The sequence below is a fragment of the Acanthochromis polyacanthus genome, chromosome 11 (assembly GCF_021347895.1).
Source record: "Acanthochromis polyacanthus isolate Apoly-LR-REF ecotype Palm Island chromosome 11, KAUST_Apoly_ChrSc, whole genome shotgun sequence".
In the NCBI taxonomy this organism is placed as follows: domain Eukaryota; kingdom Metazoa; phylum Chordata; class Actinopteri; family Pomacentridae; genus Acanthochromis; species Acanthochromis polyacanthus.
The window spans coordinates 14147938-14166244 of record NC_067123.1 but is presented as its reverse complement, the minus strand read 5'-3'; the positions used below and the strand labels follow the sequence as shown (position 1 = coordinate 14166244).

Below are 18307 nucleotides of genomic sequence, written 5' to 3'. Positions count from 1 at the left end.
CATAAACCACAATAATGACCTTTAAACCCCCAACACCCCAAACTCCCATGGTGCATTGCAGTACAGCAATTCAGTCATAGCAACCGGCTCTGCGATTGCTACATTATTTTAATTATTTTTATGGTAAAATAATTTTCTAGCTTAAAAAATGAAAATATATAAAAATAATATTTAGTATGTTTTAAAAGAATAATTTAGTGAAATAAAATGCGTAGCACAAAGTTGGGCACTGATTGGCTCGGCGACCGTAGTATCAGTCTCCTCGTCTACTGTGTCTAGCAGCATTCAGCATCTTGCCTTGTCCATTTCACACAGACTTCCGATTGCTGTGCATAGTGTTGCTCTGCGATGTTGTGCGGTGTGTGGGGAGGATTTTAAAAGCCTTAAAATCTATATAAACAACAAAATAAATATGGTCACTACTTCGCGGATTTTCATCTATCGTGGGGGTCTGGAACGTAACCCCCGTGATAGACGAAGGACCACTGTACATGTGTTTTAGCCCAGTGAACCACATAAAACAAACAAAAAATTCAATAAAATGAAATTCTGCAATATTATTTAATGGAGGGGGGAAGCTCATCTGAAAAGGTACATAACGTTGTACATTCAAAAGTATCTTGTGAAGTATCTTAGGATCACTTCAGGTTAAATTGTGTCTTCTGTGTTTTGCTTCTACATGCAGATGATATATAATAGTGTTTGATTTACTTTGAAAATTTTGTTGCAGATGTCAGGACCTTGGGAACCAGAGTGAAGAGACACTAGCTTAATTTCACTGGAGGCAAGTGGGAATAGCAACATCCACCCTACAAAAACATGGAACCTCTTTTCCTTTTCTTCGTATTTTGTATTCTCTATTACTGTCTTTAAATTATCTTCTCATGTTAGTTCCAATCACCAGAGACATAAGAGGATGCAACGACTAAACATGAGCAAAGCGTTGAAGCAACAATTATTTAACAAAATGAGCACTGCACTGACCTGACCACTTTCAAATCCCTCCTCAAGACCCACCTGTTCAGAACTGCTTTTAATACATAACACTAACTCATGTTTATGATGTGTTTTATGACTTGTTTTATGATGCTCCTCTGTTTAAATGTTTGCTGATTTTATATGTAACTATGTAAAGTGTCTTTGAGTATTTTGAAAGGCACTATACAAATAAAATATATTATTATTATAATTATTATTAACAAGTCTCTACAAGTTGGCAACATAAAACCTTATGAGGTTGTTTTGCCCACATATCGATCAGATATGGACTATTATTAGTTTTTACTTTAGTATTTGCTGTTTCTACATTAAAAATGTGAGTCTGACCTTCAGACGTCCTCTAACTTTTGCTTGCCACCAATTCCAAAAAATAAATGAGGAACACCATGCCCAGTATGAAGGCCAGTTTTATCCAGTACTTATCTGGAATTATTTAGAGCTGAGTGTCATGAAGCAGCCTATTAATAAGGGATGGTGTTAGAGGATAAAAGCTCCCCTAACCAATGATAAAACAAAAACAGGGACCTTTTACTTTATTCACAAACTTTAAATGAATCTGGTCCAAAGAGTTTTAATCAAAGTTCATCAATTTGTTCATTGGTGTCTTTACAGAAGATGTTAATGCTTTTATCCCACAGAAACCAAGTGTGGTAGGATGGCCCAGTCCGTCTCCACAGGTGTGGTGTATTAGATCAGGCCTGCGCAGCTGGGAGTCATTATCCTGATGCACCTGTGGAGACGGACTGGGCCGTCCTACCACACAGGCATGACCCTCCATTTCAGTTCTCATGTTTCAGTGGTCTCCCTGTGATTGGCCATGGCAATTTGAGGTTGCACAGTGGGTGGGAGGAAGATTGCAGGGTGAAAGAAGGTGTGTGCCAGCTGTCACTATCAGTGTTTGGCTGGAGAACACACTATGCCATGATTATCTATGCACACAGGTTGGCCATGTCCAAGAAAATAACTGTGTTTTGACAATGCCTGATTGATAACAGCATCTTGCTGCTTCCAGGTATGTTCATTTGCTTGAAATAAATTCCGTTCATCACTGTTCCTGGCTCTGGAACAGAAATTAGCTCCTTCGGGGGAGTATGTCCTTACAGCCAGCCTAGAGATAAAAAGAAACACTTGAAGGAAAGCGAGGAAGCCCTCTCTTCCCGTGGCCTACCTTTTTTTAAAAAAATGTTCTGACCTGGGGACAGATTAATTTTACCACAGTAGCAAAAGCCTGTATTGGTTTCATATCTACGACTTGATCTTGTTGCTTCTTTGCTTCTAGCTGGTGCTCTTCTCAAGGACTTGTGGAGAGTAGAGTGCTCCCTGAGCCCCAAAGCACACACTCATGACCTGATCCTATGGGATCACATGCAAGGAATATATTATCCCTCTCTTAGCTGATATAGGCCTGTCACGTCACACAGCTGAGAGCACTGCTGGTCTAGCGTAGTGATGGATCATTTTCAGCTGAGAAAGTATTGTGTCATCAAAGTTGCTATATAAAGAAGCCAAAATGTTGAAAATGACTCCCTTGGTAATTCCAAGCAATTGCAGTCCAACTATCATACAGCATGGCCAAGAAAGCTTAGGCCAATTTAATAATTTAATTAAAGTTCTGCTCTTCACCTTCATGGACAGAATTTCTGTGCACACCAAGTGGCAGAGGATTAAATCAACTGTTCAAAGAACGTTTTATTTTGTTTTTGTTTTTTATTTATCATTTAAAATGATCAAATGATATTCACATCGGATTAAATATAAACAAAGACATTATGTATGTATAATATATGTAATATATGTAACATATGTGTGTATATATATATATATATATATATATATATATATATACTCAGCTCTGCACAGCAGTCTCTGCTCACGTTGTCTGCTCATCCCTGGCCTTTTTAGTGAGCTCTTCATCTTACTTAGGCCATGTTTAATTTAACGAATCCAACTTAGCATACCAAAGTAAGTATCTGTATCATTTTGTATACTTTTTAAATACGTGGGTTGATCCTAAAATGTTCCTGACTAAAGGACATTCATGCAATGCAAAGCAGAAATTGTGTATCCTACACACTTATCATATGTTTTGTTTTGAATATGTAACAAGCTTCAGTGGAGGAAAGAGAGGTAAGTGGTGAAGCTGTATATGTTCTGGTAACATTAGAAAGATTTTTTTTAATAGTTTATTGGTCTGTTGTGGTGAAGATGGAGAAAGACTGAATGGTAAAGCTGTCGATTTACTGATCAAGGAATCAAATTTTCAGTCTCAACTTTTCATCTTCTAACCGTGAGTACTGAGTGAGAACTATTTTATTATTTACACTTTTCGTCATCACAGATTGTTTTCACAGACTATACTAAGACTACAACAGGGGTACCTTCTGGTCAACAAACATAACAACATACATTTTCAAATTTCTATTTGGATGGTTGCGCTATAGGAGGGGCCCAAGTGTGGGATAGGATAATTTTTGTCTCTGAGAGTTTGTTCGTATGGTAGCATGACTAAAAGAGGCAATGATTAGTTAATCCATACTTATTGTAGAGTGTATGGGATACACAAATGTAACTGAAGACAACTGATATGACATGTAACTGTCAGGGCTCTCTCGTCACCCTCACCCAACTGGCATCCCAAAATACCCTTTTCCCATCTGTCTCCCCCCTGCGTCTCTCCCTCTTTCTCTTCTCTCCCTCACTCCTGCTCCTGTCTCTCTTCCTTCTCCTCTCTCACCTTTCCGCTCTCTCGCCCCAGCGCTGCACCGGGTGGAGCATGGCCACATGGCTGCATCCACTCAGTAATCAGCAGCCTCCCCGGGATCCGCACAGCTGTGGTTCGTTCCTGATTACTCCACACCAGCAATAAAAGACTGGTTCATCCTCTCACACCCTGCCAGATCGTAAACTCCTGCCACGCAGTTAGTTTCCCTCTCGCCGCTTCAGTTTATTCAATACCAGTTCTGTTTCTAACCCAGCCTGTCCTCCTTTCCTCACAGATCGACCCAGCTGCCCAGATCCTCTCCTGTCCTGTCCACCTTCTCGTGCTCCCCTCTGGACTCTCTCCTCGTCTTCCCCTCCTGGACCTCTGGACCCCCTCCGCAGCCTCACCATCCAGGACCTTCTGTGTCTGGCTCTCCCCTGGCTCCCCTGCTTTCCGCCTGCCTGCTGCAGTGAGCTCTTGTGCTCTCCTTGTCACCTTGCTCCGCTACGTCCAGACCGCTCACGGTCCACGGATCCCTGGCTCCCCCCCCCCCCCCCCCCCCCCCCCCATCTCACCCCGAACTCCTCTCTGACTCCACACCCCTCCACATTCTCCACATCTTCTCTCAATAAACCGGCGTTACATCCTGCCTCAGTCTCAGTGGTATGTTCTCTGCTCGGGTTCGTCAGTGAGAAACCGTGACAGTAACTTATCAACTGGATTGTTCCAAGCCCTGTTGTTCTGTATCATCAACACTACAAGGACCTCTTGCTGGAGTATAACTCAGAGGCTAACACCAAGTCCTGACCCACTTCTTAAAACAAGGTCTTACAACAAAGAAACACTTGTGTGTGGATACAATTGAGATTGTAATTGGGCTGAAAGGCCTGCTAGGACAAAGAAGAGCCCAATCCCAGCTGAAATTTTCAAATATTCATACAAACAGAGTTACTGTACAAACATACCTGCCAGCCCACAGGAACGAGTGCAGTCTGACCATGGTGACCAATCAGACAGCTGGCAGTTCACAGGACATTCTACAACACAGGAAGCATTCATCTGCCACTTCCTCTCTAGACCCAGCTGCAAAAGAACATCAGTGGTTTTTCATGACTTTGTTCAAAATAATTTCAAAAGACCTTGATAAAAGAAAACACATCTTACCTCTTTGCAAAATTTGAGGTCAACAGATTTACCATCACTACGGACACAGTCCAGCATGCGGGTTTTAATGCCATTTCCACACACTGCTCTTTCACTCAGTTGACAGGTACTCCAGTCTGTTGAAATGTCAGCAAAAGGTGAGTGAAACCCTCAGCCTAAACTTTATACCAGAACTGTATTTTGTATTAAGCTCTTTAAATGTTACCGGTGATATTGTAAGAGTAGTGAAAGCAGTTGCCGTTGAGTTTGCATGGCTCTGTTTCTTTTGCCGAAGGACACTCCATCTCCTCTCCTGGCTGGCGAAGCAGGTAAGCACTCCTCTCTCGGGTACCATTTTCACTACATGGCTAAGGAGCAGAGGAAAGAATTGTGACAGTTATATTTGTGCACACATGACAAGTAAAGAAGCTTATGAATAAATTCAGTAAGGAAGACCTGTTCCCTCATGTTCTATATTCTCGGTGAGTATAGTCTATTATTGCTGCTTTATTGACTTCATTACTTCCGTTTTCCCACATTGGTAACGTCCCCTCCTTCTTAATTTTAGCATCTGTCCTCCCGATTACCTCCACATCCAGGTTTGTCCAGAACATCTCATCTGAAATCTTCACTGGTCATGTGTTCACTCTGTTCCACTACCATTGTTTAGACTTGGGAAGGTCCTGTCTTTAACGTTTACCTTCATCTTGGACTCTACTTCAACTGACAAAATACCTTTTTTGCAGCTGTTGTTTCAGCAATATTATTTCCTCACTGCTCCATTGTTCTGCCTTTTTGTTAATGCTTTCTCCTGTGTAAAATTAAACACCTTGTCTAACATTATCCTCACCATACATGAAAGTAATAAAATATGTTTTCTGCTTTGTGCCCGCAAATACAGTTATGGGTTTGAAGCATATCATGAAATGAGCCCCAACTGCACATTTACCAAAAAACATGTCAGATAAATAAAGATGTTGTGTTAAAATGTTCAGTTTCCCCTAATAAATTACAGTTTGCTGTGCTACTAGTGATAATAATAATAATAATAATACATTTTATTTGTATAATGTTTTTCAAAACACTCAGACACTTTGCATCACAATTATCAGACAATAAAATAAAATAATAAAAACTGAGTCATAAAAACACATCATAATCATAAAACACATCATAAAAATATATTAATGTTATGTGTTAAAAGCAGTTCTGAACAGGTGGGTTTTGAGGAGTGATTTGAAAGTGGTCAGGTCTATGCAGTCACAGACATAGGTGTCAGTTTAGGGGGGACGGTGGGGACGTGTCCCCCCACTTTTTGTCAGGGATCATTTTGTCTCTAACACATTCAAATTCTTCACATGTAAGCCGTTGTAAACCCAGTTATTTTCAGTAGTATAGAAAATTCCGACGCTCCTGAACGCACCATCCGCACTCGGCCGAGAGTTGCACAGACACGCAGCACACCTTCGTGAGGTTAAAAAAAAACAAACAAAAAAACAAACGCCCAGATGCTAAATTTGCACCTGTGCCAAGTGGAAGCTCCGACCAGAGGTGTGCAGGGGCAAAATTTCGGCCCGGGAGAATTAGTACTATAGCGGCCCACAGACCCCTCTACCCGCATGTACCGATAGCTCAACAGCTTGAGTCTCTGCCTTTGGTGCGGTGGTTGTGAGTTCGAGCCCAGCTTGTGGCATTTTGCCGCCATTCGGTGCTTGGTTTTGAGCGGGGGAGAGAGAAGGTTTGCAGTAGATGATCGAAGGCTGCGGGAAGGAGTGTGACGCTGGAGCAGGTCTCTGAGGTATGGGGGGGCTTGGTTATGAAGGGCTTTGAAGGTCAGCAGGAGGACTTTGAACTGGATGTGTTATGGGACAACCCGGTCTCACAAGGATTCGTGAAACTATCACGTAAATTAATCTGTGGTTACGTGCGCACCAACACGATTTTCTCATGTTTTTCGTGTTGCTCACAACGAAATTCAAACCAATGTATTTCAAGCGGAGGACTTTTCATGCCACTCAGAACGTATTTCAAACGAATATTTTTAATGTAAACGCGTTGCGAATCAAAGCGGAGGACTTTTCATACCACTCAGAACGTATTTCAAACGAATATTTTCAATGTAAAAGCGTTGCGAATCCAACGCTATATTTTGCATTACATCGTCCCATACATATAATGTGATGCCTTTATTTTTGCTGCAGGATTTGGGTATTTGAGATTAAAAAACGTTAGTGTTTGTTTGTTTGCAAACGGGTTGGATTTTGTTTTCATATCTGAGTCTTAATCACACCTGAATAGAACGTTTAATTAATCAAATATTCCTCGTGTGTCATGTTTCTCCTCGGTCTGATTTAAGCGAGTTACGTAGGGCATTTTGAATCGGTATATTATATTTTTAATGTAAAAGCATTGCGAATCCAACGCTATATTTTGCATTCGCAGGGGCCGGCAATTAGATGTGGCTTCGGGCCAAAATTTGTGTAAACATTATTCGGCGGTTTGACCGACGGGCCGGTGCGCTGGTATTTATTAAATAATTTTGATGAGTGGGTATCCGATGCCCGTATAGCTCAGCACGTTAAGCAGGTGACTCATGTACAAGAGCTGGTCTCGGACGCGGGTTCGATTCCGGTTTGCTTTATTATAATATTTTGGAAGTTTTTCATACACAAATGCAGATTTCTAAACGGACTGCTGTAAAACTTTTTAACATGATTGAAGATATCAAACTCATGGACAACTCCTAACCCATTGGACATTCATGCGGACAGACTCCTGTTTCAATTAAAAAAACAAAAAAAAAACAAAACGTGCAGCACTTCGGCACCTTTCTTCTTCGGTGGTGTCTGTGTAAAACAATGTCCAACATGCAAACAGCACACCTAGCGCCATGAAGCACAAAATGCAGGTGTAAATCAATGGGGTGCTGAACATAGTAATATTCATAGCGGAAATAATAGATAATAATAATAATGATAGGTAATAGAATATTCTGAAATTAAGCTCGACTGTAGACAGGTATTTTGCAAACACTGTGAACACACACACACTAATATATGTTAGAGAAGCGGATAATGGCAGCAAAGTCAATTATTTTAATAATTTGAAGAGACAATATATGATTACGCTATATACACATATATAAACAAAATACTGACTAATGAACACATATTTTTATATAAAACAATAGACAGAAGTTATATATCAGAGAAAATTATTATATAAATCACATATAGACTATCAATATAATTCATACATATATATTAAAAAAGATATGTCAGAAAATGATATTTTATATATATATATATATATATATATATATAGTTTTATATAGAAATATGTGTTCATTAGTCAGTATTTTGTTTATATATGTATATATAGCGTAATCATATATTGTCTCTTCAAATTATTAAAATAATTGACTTTACTGCCATTATCTGCTTCTCTAACATATATTAGTGTGTGTGTGTGTGTTCACAGTGTTTGCAAAATACCTGTCTACAGTCGAGCTTAATTTCAGAATATTCTATTACCTATCATTATTATTATTATCTATTATTTCCGCTATGAATATTACTATGTTCAGCACCCCATTGATTTACACCTGCATTTTGTGCTTCATGGCGCTAGGTGTGCTGTTTGCATGTTGGACATTGTTTTACACAGACACCACCGAAGAAGAAAGGTGCCGAAGTGCTGCACGTTTTGTTTTGTTTTGTTTTTTTAAATTGAAACAGGAGTCTGTCCGCATGAATGTCCAATGGGTTAGGAGTTGTCCATGAGTTTGATATCTTCAATCATGTTAAAAAGTTTTACAGCAGTCCGTTTAGAAATCTGCATTTGTGTATGAAAAACTTCCAAAATATTATAATAAAGCAAACCGGAATCGAACCCGCGTCCGAGACCAGCTCTTGTACATGAGTCACCTGCTTAACGTGCTGAGCTATACGGGCATCGGATACCCACTCATCAAAATTATTTAATAAATACCAGCGCACCGGCCCGTCGGTCAAACCGCCGAATAATGTTTACACAAATTTTGGCCCGAAGCCACATCTAATTGCCGGCCCCTGCGAATGCAAAATATAGCGTTGGATTCGCAATGCTTTTACATTAAAAATATAATATACCGATTCAAAATGCCCTACGTAACTCGCTTAAATCAGACCGAGGAGAAACATGACACACGAGGAATATTTGATTAATTAAACGTTCTATTCAGGTGTGATTAAGACTCAGATATGAAAACAAAATCCAACCCGTTTGCAAACAAACAAACACTAACGTTTTTTAATCTCAAATACCCAAATCCTGCAGCAAAAATAAAGGCATCACATTATATGTATGGGACGATGTAATGCAAAATATAGCGTTGGATTCGCAACGCTTTTACATTGAAAATATTCGTTTGAAATACGTTCTGAGTGGTATGAAAAGTCCTCCGCTTTGATTCGCAACGCGTTTACATTAAAAATATTCGTTTGAAATACGTTCTGAGTGGCATGAAAAGTCCTCCGCTTGAAATACATTGGTTTGAATTTCGTTGTGAGCAACACGAAAAACATGAGAAAATCGTGTTGGTGCGCACGTAACCATAGATTAATTTACGTGATAGTTTCACGAATCCTTGTGAGACCGGGTTGTATGGGATGGGGAGCCAGTGGAGGTTTTGGAGGACAAGGGTGATGTGTTTGCAGGAGCGGGAGTGGGTGAGGAGGCGGGCAGCAGAGTTCTGGATATACTGAAGTTTATTGAGAACATTTGAGGACGAGCCATAAAGAGTGCTATTGCAGTAGTCAATTCGGGATATGATGAATGCATGGATGAGGGTTTCAGCAGCAGGAAAGGAGAGTGAGTTGCAGAGGCGTGCGATGTTTTGAGGTGGAAGGAGGCGCTCCGGGTGATCTGGTTGTTGTGTTGTTGGAAGGTGAGGTTGCTGTCAAGAAGGAGTCCCAGATTACGAATATGAGGTGATGGGGACAGAGTGCATTTGTCAATTGTCATAGTGAAGCTGACAGTGTTTTTTATGAGGGATTTGGGGCCAAAGATTATCATGTCTGATTTGTCATAGTTCAGTTGAAGAAAGTTATTTTGCATCCATATTTTAATTCCACTGAGGCAGTGTGGGGAATATTCATTTTACATATCTATTAAACTATCATGTTTTTATTGCTTTCTGCTTATTACTTATAATCATTTTAATTACTCTTTTGCTTATCAATTACAGTCATCATTTTATTACTTTTTAACTTATCACTTATAGTCATCATTTTAATTACTTTTTACTTATTGCTTATGATCATCATTTTATCACTTTTACTTACAATCATATTAATTACTTTTGCTTATTACTCATGATCATCATGTTATTACTTTTATTCATTACTTACAATCATCATTTAATTACTCTTTTACTTATTACTTATATTCATTATTAACCTTCGTTTGATCATATTATGTGTTAATCATATATTAATGTGCTTGCAACTTGTATTAACCCTATAATCAAATATATTAAAGTGCTTATGAATGCATGTTTGAGTTCTTGCTCGTAACCTGGAAAAGTGTTGATCTAAGCAGGTTGTGCAGGTTTCAACATCTGACCTAAGGAAAGTAAGTTTAAGATAAATGCTTCATGCTCTGCTTGACTAAAGGTTTGCGGTTACATCTGACCTTTCAAGAGTTGGGGGGAGAACTTTCCCCCTCGCTTCAAAACTGACAAACTGGAATAAGAATAGCATCTAGGATGGCAGTTTAGCGTGGACAGGTGACAGTTTTAAAATAAAAGTAAAGAACATCCGTTAAAACTATGCAATACCTGGAAGAAAGAGGGGGGTCTGCGGTTACAGAGATGTGCAACTTGTCATGTACTCACAGAGGACAGAGACAGGGCAAAAGGTTCAAACAACAGCTAGATGTTTAAACAAGAATAAAAGTTAAAGTGTTAAACCATAAAACAATATTGGGGAATTAAGATTAGAATATAATGTTCATAAGAAAAATACTTAAAAGAAAATGTAATCAACAATGTCTTAAATTAACAGTAAATTGGGGACAGGCATAGAAATCTTATATTAACCTATGAGGATCCTAGATTAAAATAGGGATAAAATCAGATTAATCTGCCTTATACAAATAATTAAATTATTGATATTGTTGTACTATTATTAAATATAAATTTAATAAGCTGAATTAATAAAACTCAAAGCTCAGCATAAATTGAGCAAGAAGCTCAGACCTGTTGTCTGCAGAGAGCTGAGTTGTAGTCTGTGCAAAGCTCACAGGAAGTCACACCTCAGGCAGGCACATACACACACATGCAAAGTACTCTCAATACAGGGTGAAGACGGCTGTGGTTGGACGAAGACTGAAGACATCCGGCAGTGTGAACCAATCAGAAGACAACAGCTTCTTAGTTAAAAACTCATGTAATAGTTTAGAATTCGCTCTTTGTTGTGAACAGCTGCATGCAGAGGAATATTGTCTTAGTTTTAAGTCAGATCTGATGTCAGCTAGATCAACATGGAGTCTGCATGCATGCATTTCTGTACTATCCAATGCGTTTTTACTAAATATTCTTAAATGAATATTTTGACTCTGGGTCATCCTTGTCTCCGAGTGTTTTTTCCCTCATTAACAGTACCAAAGAATCCGCTCTGACAGCAGTTGGTCAGGGTGGAGCAGGTTGTTGGGGTGATGGATTTTGTTGAGATATAGATCTGTATGTCATCAGCGTAGCAATGCAAGTGGAGACCATGTTTACAGATGATATTACCAAGTGGGACAATGTAGAGGATGAACCTGAGGGGACCAAGCACCGAACCCTGGAGAATGCCGTGCAGCAGAGAGCAACAGAGGAGGTGCAGTTATTGATGCTGATGAACTCGTGTCTGTTTGAGAAATTTGACTTGAGCCAGGGGAGGGTGGTACCGGTGATGTTGAGGGATTCCAGGCGGAAGAGGAGGATGGAGTGGTTGATGGTGTCAAAGGTTGTAGTGAGGTCAAGCATGATGAGGATGGTGAGGAGGCCAGAGTCTGTAGAGAGGAGGATGTCATTGGTGACTTTAAGAAGGGTTGTTTCAATGCTGTGTTGTGAGCGAAATCCAGATTGGAATGTTTCAAACAGGGCATTGGAGGTGAGATGGCTTTGGATTTGGGCAGCTACAACACGTTCCAGGATTTTTGATAGGAAAGGGAGGTTGGAAATGGGACAGAAGTTAGTCATGATATCAGGGCTGAGTCCGGGTTTTTTAAGGATGGAGTAACATCAGCAAGTTTGAGGGATTGTGGTACTGATCTGGAGCTGAGAGATGAATTAATTATTGTGGTAATGAGAGAGGAGATGGAAGGGAGGTAGGCCTTGGTGAGAGCGGATGGGATGGGATCAAGAGTGCAGGTGGAGCTGCTAATTCCTGTTGCAAATTTAGAGAGTTGTGTGGGAGATAGTTCAGAGAAATACGATAAGGGCTGACTGGTCAAAGCGGGGGAGGTGGGTGTGGGCATTGAGAGGGCAGCAGAGGTGGACAGGTTGCTGAAGATATTGTCAATTTTTGCTTGGAAAAATGTCAGGAATAAGTTGCACTTGTCTGGGTTTGAGAAGTTTGTCTATCGTGAAGAACAGGGTCTTTGGGTTGCTAGAGCCAGAGTGTATGAGGTGAGAGTAGACGATAGTCTGGGCTGTGTTCAGAGCATTCTTGTATTGTTGCAGGTAGTCGGAATAGGCCTGGAGGTGAACTGTTAAACTTGTTTTCTTGAAGAGTCTTTCAAGCTGACGCTTATGGGATTTCATGATGTGAAGTTGTGGAGTTTACCATGGGGCTGAGTGTGTGAAGGAGACAGATTTGGATTTAATAGGAGCCAGTTGGTCAAGACAGGCGGAGAGAGTGTGATTGTAGAAGTTGATAAGGCCAGTTGGATTATCAGTAAGTGGGGGAGGGAAGGCAGATATACGAGTGGTGAGGGAGGCTGAGAGGGGAGAGACTTGATATTTCTGAATGATATTTTGCGCTTATCTTTCCGGAGGGGGGAGGGAATGTCAATGTCCATGGTTATTGCCAGGTGGTCAGAGATATGGAGGTTGAGGCTGGAGAGTTGATGCAGAGTGAGACCAGTGGAGCAGACCAGATCCAGTGTGTGACCACGGCTATGGGTGCAGAGTTTGATGTGCTGTGTGAAGTTGAGACATTGTAAAAGTTCCAGAAATTCTGTCAGATTTACAGTTTATGTTGTCAATATGGACAGTGAAATCTCCAAGGATGAAAACGGCAGGCAATATGGCACAGAGCTGGGTTAGAAAATCAGAAAGGTCAGTGTGGAAGGATGGATGTGGCTTGGGGGGTCGGGAGATGATGGCAGTGACCAGGGGAGTAGGACCAGATAATTTATAGGAGAGATGTTCAAAGGAGCTAACTGCAGGGGTGGAGATGGTGGATAATTTATTGCCTTTCCTGTATATCCAGCCCGGTCTCACGGGAATTCGTGAAACTGTCACGTCAGTTTTTGTTTCGGTTTCGTGCGCACCAACACGACGTCGTCATGTTTTTCGTGCCGCTCACCACGAGCGAAACCCGCTGTGGTAATCACATCTGAAAGTGGTTTATACCGGCGGATTCATGACGATCTAAGCTGTCCATCGGCGTTTGCGGCAGCCGCTGCGGCCACCGCTTCGGCCGCCGGACATTCTTTAAATTCCTATGCAAATTCGGCGGATTCGTGACGATTTAAGCTGTCCATCGGCGTTTGCGGCCGCCAGACATCCAGCCACAGCCGCAGCCACGGCGGCGGCCGCAAACGCCGATGGACAGCTTAAATCGTCATGAATCCGCCGGTATAAACCACTTTCAGATGTGATTACCACAGCGGGTTTCGCTCGTGGTGAGCGGCACGAAAAACATGACGACATCGTGTTGGTGCGCACGAAACCGAAACAAAAACTGACGTGACAGTTTCACGAATCCCCGTGAGACCGTGTTGGTATATCACAGCAACACCACCACCCCGCCCCTCAGGGCGAGGCTTGTCCATGTATGTATATCCTGTAAGTGTGGTCTGGTTTAATGAGAAATAGTCCATAGGTTTCTGCCAGGCCAACACAGATTGCTTACGGACGGTGTCATTACAACCAACATGAACAATAATCCTGGTGACTGTGGAAGGCAGGGAATGCAGTTTTTTCAGGATGACGGCCACAGTAGCACCGAGAAAGCAGCGAGTGACTGTGTTGAAGTAGCGGACATTCCTGATGATGGAGTCCCCCACAATTAATGCAGTCGGAGGAAACAGGGGAGAAGGGGAGCCTGTTTTGCCTCATTTGGATCAGATGGTTACTGGATGTTCTCTGGATGTTGCGGCTTGGAAGCAGAGCATTGAAAAGAGGATCCCAGCGAGTGGCGGCGCACAGCGTCCCTCAGCAGCCTGTGCTACACCGATGAGCCAGCGGGGCGGGATGCTTTGTGCCCCGGCTCGGGGCACTCAGAGGTTGCAGAGATGGAGATGACCGCTGAAGCCGCGAGGGTGGAAACACCAGCTGGAACCGTAGTGAGAGAAGAGCCGGCCAGGGCAGGTGGGGAGGGGCCATCAGCCAGTTCCGCTGAAGAGGAAGCACCAGCCGGGAGAGCCCGCTTAGGAACAGCCACTGGGTCTGACTCTTTGGCCAGGGGCGGAAAGTCATCCAGAGTCATGGTCTTATACCGTTTGGAAAGTTGGAGGTCACAGGGGGATTGCCAGCTGGTTTTACAGGCCTTTCTGCTAGATACCAGGACTCATGCAGTGAAGTGGAGCTCAATGCTCCGTGCTTTGGGTTTGGAGTAGAAACCACTGTGGCAGGAGGCAAGAGCTTAGGCTTCGCACCAGCAACAGACAGCAGTCTTCGGCTTGGAGATGTGGCGATGGGGCCGAGGCAGCCAGCCTCGAAGCAGGAGCCCCTCTGGGACCGGGGGCAAGCGGGGAGACAGAGGCCGTGGCAGCACTTGTCGAGGGCGGCGGATCAACGTCGGTAGCTGGGATAGTGAGATCTAACTCGGCTGAGTTGGCAGGCGGACCTGCGCCCAGCTTGACTACTGAGTCCAGTAGTTTTTCCTCATTTCGGATCCAGTAGAGGTTGGAGATACGGCGTTGAAGATGAGCGATTGACCAGGATTTTTGGAGACAATCATTGCACCCATGTGGAGAGGTAAGTGGGGCCGCAGGGGAGACAGACATGGATATAGAGTATAAGAAGGTTCTTGGATTGTGATGATTGATTTGGCTACTAGTTTCAGGCTAAAATTACAGGGCTGATTAATCACAGTGGCTTGTAAAATGTGACAATAATTTAAACTCGTTCAAAATCATTTAAAACTCACTCAAAACTCTCCTGGCTGGGCTGAAACTTGCTAGCTAGGTGCTTGATGGTGACGGCAAATCACTGCACCACTTGCATGAGGAAGTCCGTCCGGTCAGATGACAGTCGTTCTATCAGAAGTCCTGTCTCTCTTACACATAAGAGATTAAGCCACTGAAGTTACTATGATCTGTGTGATCCTTCTATAGATATTAGCTGATTACAACACAAACAACAGGAGCATTTTAATTAGGCTTCCTTCAAAGAAGTAAGGAAAGGAGCAGTAGGCTACGGTGAAAGAAAGAAGACTATACCATTCTTACCAGTGAACATGGGCTCCAGACTCCCCAGTCTGATAACACACAGTCCTCTGGGCAGGGTAACCGGCTGTTACGAGCACCCAGGGGCATCTCCTCTGGGTCACACAGGTAGTCTTCTACCTGCTCAGAGGGCCCATCTACAGTGTTGAGCATACACCTGGTTCCAAATGAGTTAAAAACAGGGTTAGTCTGTTTTTTACGACACCTCAGCAAGTCTAAAACTGTTGAGCAGTAAGAATAGCTAACTAAAATCCAATTATTTAGGTGTAATTAACCTAGGTCTGAGGACATGAGTAATGCCTTACCACATCAGTATGTTGCTAATAAGCTTTAAAAACATGACTTTAAATGTTTTTAACCCTAACTTTAACTCTAAACCCATTTAACAGAAACAAAACTTCAACTCTAAAATAAAAACAAAAAATTGCAAAAGGTGTTTCTAACACTCAGAAAGCTCAGAGACATCTGAGACTTGACCAGAAGGCTGCTGAATTCACACTGAACAGTGGCCGACGAAGGGTCATCTCTGGACTTGCAACTACAAAAATATCCATATAAACATGAGCAGCAATTTGATTAGTTAATTTCTCATCTATGTGAAATATTTAAGGTTGCAAAGGAAAAATTACAACACTTGTGTCACACCCGCAGCTGCGGGTGCCAGGTAGCAACAATGCTCTCCCCCTCCCCTTTGTGTTTTGGTTTCTCTTTCTAATTAGGTATACTTGTGCACAGTGGCTGGCAGCAGGTGACTACAATCACTAATCAGCGAGAGCTGTGAACGAGCAGGTGGGATTAGTTAATCAGCCACTTCAACTCCTCCATAAAAGCTGACGCCACTCACTCCCAGACCATGAACATTCTCTAGTCAGTGCAGTGCACTGTTCAGTCTTAGTTCCTGGTTTCTTGTACTTTTTGTAATCCTGTGTTTGCTCCATTCCAGACTGGCTTCTGCCTGCTCGTGTTACCCTGGATTCCTGTTTTCTGTCTTCCTGAAAATCCCCTACAGAACCCCTGTGTGATCTACCCCTGGATATCTCTGGTTCATACACATCAGATTTGGTTCCCTCACTCCTACACCTCTGTCACCTGCTTGCCGCCTCTGTTGCCAAACTACAAACTCTGGCCACCTCCAACGCCAACCTCACAAAGCTGTCGCCTTTCAGCTGTAGGATTTCTGCCATGCCACCGCTGGTCCAGCCACAGCCACCCGCAGCCGCCACATCACCACCTCCCAGTGCACCAGTCTCCTCTGGAGACATCCAGACCAGGTAAGTTTTCCTACCCGAGCAATACCAGACTCTGATTTAATATTTTAGCTTGTGTTTTCTTTACTCTTTCTGTCTTGTATTTAGTCTGCCTCTTTGCCAGGAGGAATCTACCTGTCCTGAGATATAAAGGATATTTCCGCGTTATAGAATAGTTCTGGTTTCCAGTTGTAGTTCTTGTATCTTGTTCCTGCATTGTAAAATAAAGCTTTCTAAATTGCTCCCTGGTTTGAAGTCTCATTTCCTGAACTTAAGCCTCTGCTCACCATAACAACTTATGACTTATGTTTGTTTAGTTTTTTACTATTGCTTAAGCACAATTTTGAAAACAGGACTCAGAATTTCAAAATGTTACACAGTTAGCACAACCACACATACAATATGCAGAACACCTCAGATCCTGTGCACAATGAAACACTGTTCTAAAAACTATATTATATTACCACATGAAACAAATTTCATAATGCTTAATTCTGATTGAGCCAGTTACACACTGCCATGTCTAACTTAAAACACGTTTAGCAATTCTACCTCTCAGTGATTAGATTACTGTAAGTGAAGTACACAGAGTAGCTGCAGACTATTGAAAATATGATTTATTTCTCTTATAACCAAAATCAATCAGCATGGATAATCACAACAAAATATGTCCCAACACTGTAATCCTGGAAAATGGACAAAATACTGTACTAACAGTACAGGTTAAAAGTACTGTAAAGTAAAAGAAGAAACCGAACAGGAAATCTGAATAAAATAAATTAAATGCTACACATCTCTTCACCTAGCTAGATCTGGCCAGAGAATTTCATCAACATTGCAGGCAATATCTTCATTGGCAAGGCAACGCAGGAAGAACCGTCTTGAATGACGGATTCATCTTTGCAGCTGCGGCATCGATTTGGTCACAAGCTTCTTCCATGGCCTGAATGAGGGGCACATGAGCCTGGGGCCAGAGATCATAAACTTTCCACCGACATGCCAAGAAAAACTCTTCAATGGGGTTTAGAAATGGAGAATATGGTGGAAGGTACAGTACTATAAACTATGGATGGTGTTGAAACCAGTTCTGGACCAGAGCATTGGTTTGACACATTGTCCCAGATGACAATGTGTGGCATCTGGTGCATTTGGTTATTTACTGTGACAAGGTTGTGCAAACGGTCCAAAAATGTGAGAATGTGATCTGTGTTGTAAGGGCCCATATTGGCATGACGGTGGTTTTATACTGCTCAAACCTGATTGGTGTGTCTACAATAAAGTAATCATGTGTTTGCACACCTGATGTGTTTTTAGTCAACTGGCTGATGGGTGTAGTGATTTGTCACTCAGTGCTTTGGAACTGCAAAGAAGTGATATAATATACTTCTGTGTCTAATGTAGACAAGTGTGTTTAGTGTTTCGCAAATCACTGTGCATTGTTCTGCTAAAATTGTGAGGCTGACTTTGAGTTTATAGTAGTGAAAGTCTGGTCCAATGTTTTGCTCCTTGAGTGTAAGGTGTTGATAATTATGTCATTTTTTTGTTTTTAGTATTCATGCAGTCATAAAAAAACTGT

At 41.9% G+C, this 18307-nt stretch overlaps 1 protein-coding gene and 1 long non-coding RNA gene across 2 annotated transcripts in view; one reads left to right on the top strand and one right to left on the bottom strand.

The window, feature by feature from the left end:
* Positions 1-18307, bottom strand: part of LOC110960248 (thrombospondin type-1 domain-containing protein 7A-like) — a 157162-nt gene that overhangs the window by 37190 nt on the left and 101665 nt on the right. The window contains exons 14-17 of the mRNA XM_051955557.1: positions 15488-15641; positions 5070-5211; positions 4865-4980; positions 4666-4783 (exon numbers count right to left, since the gene is read on the bottom strand). Of these exons, the coding sequence (XP_051811517.1) occupies positions 4666-4783; positions 4865-4980; positions 5070-5211; positions 15488-15641 (530 nt within the window). The remainder of the gene's footprint in view (positions 1-4665; positions 4784-4864; positions 4981-5069; positions 5212-15487; positions 15642-18307) is intronic.
* Positions 16345-16972, top strand: LOC127536013 (uncharacterized). Its single transcript, XR_007944994.1, has 2 exons — positions 16345-16755; positions 16840-16972. It is a non-coding gene; the product is annotated as an uncharacterized LOC127536013 (long non-coding RNA).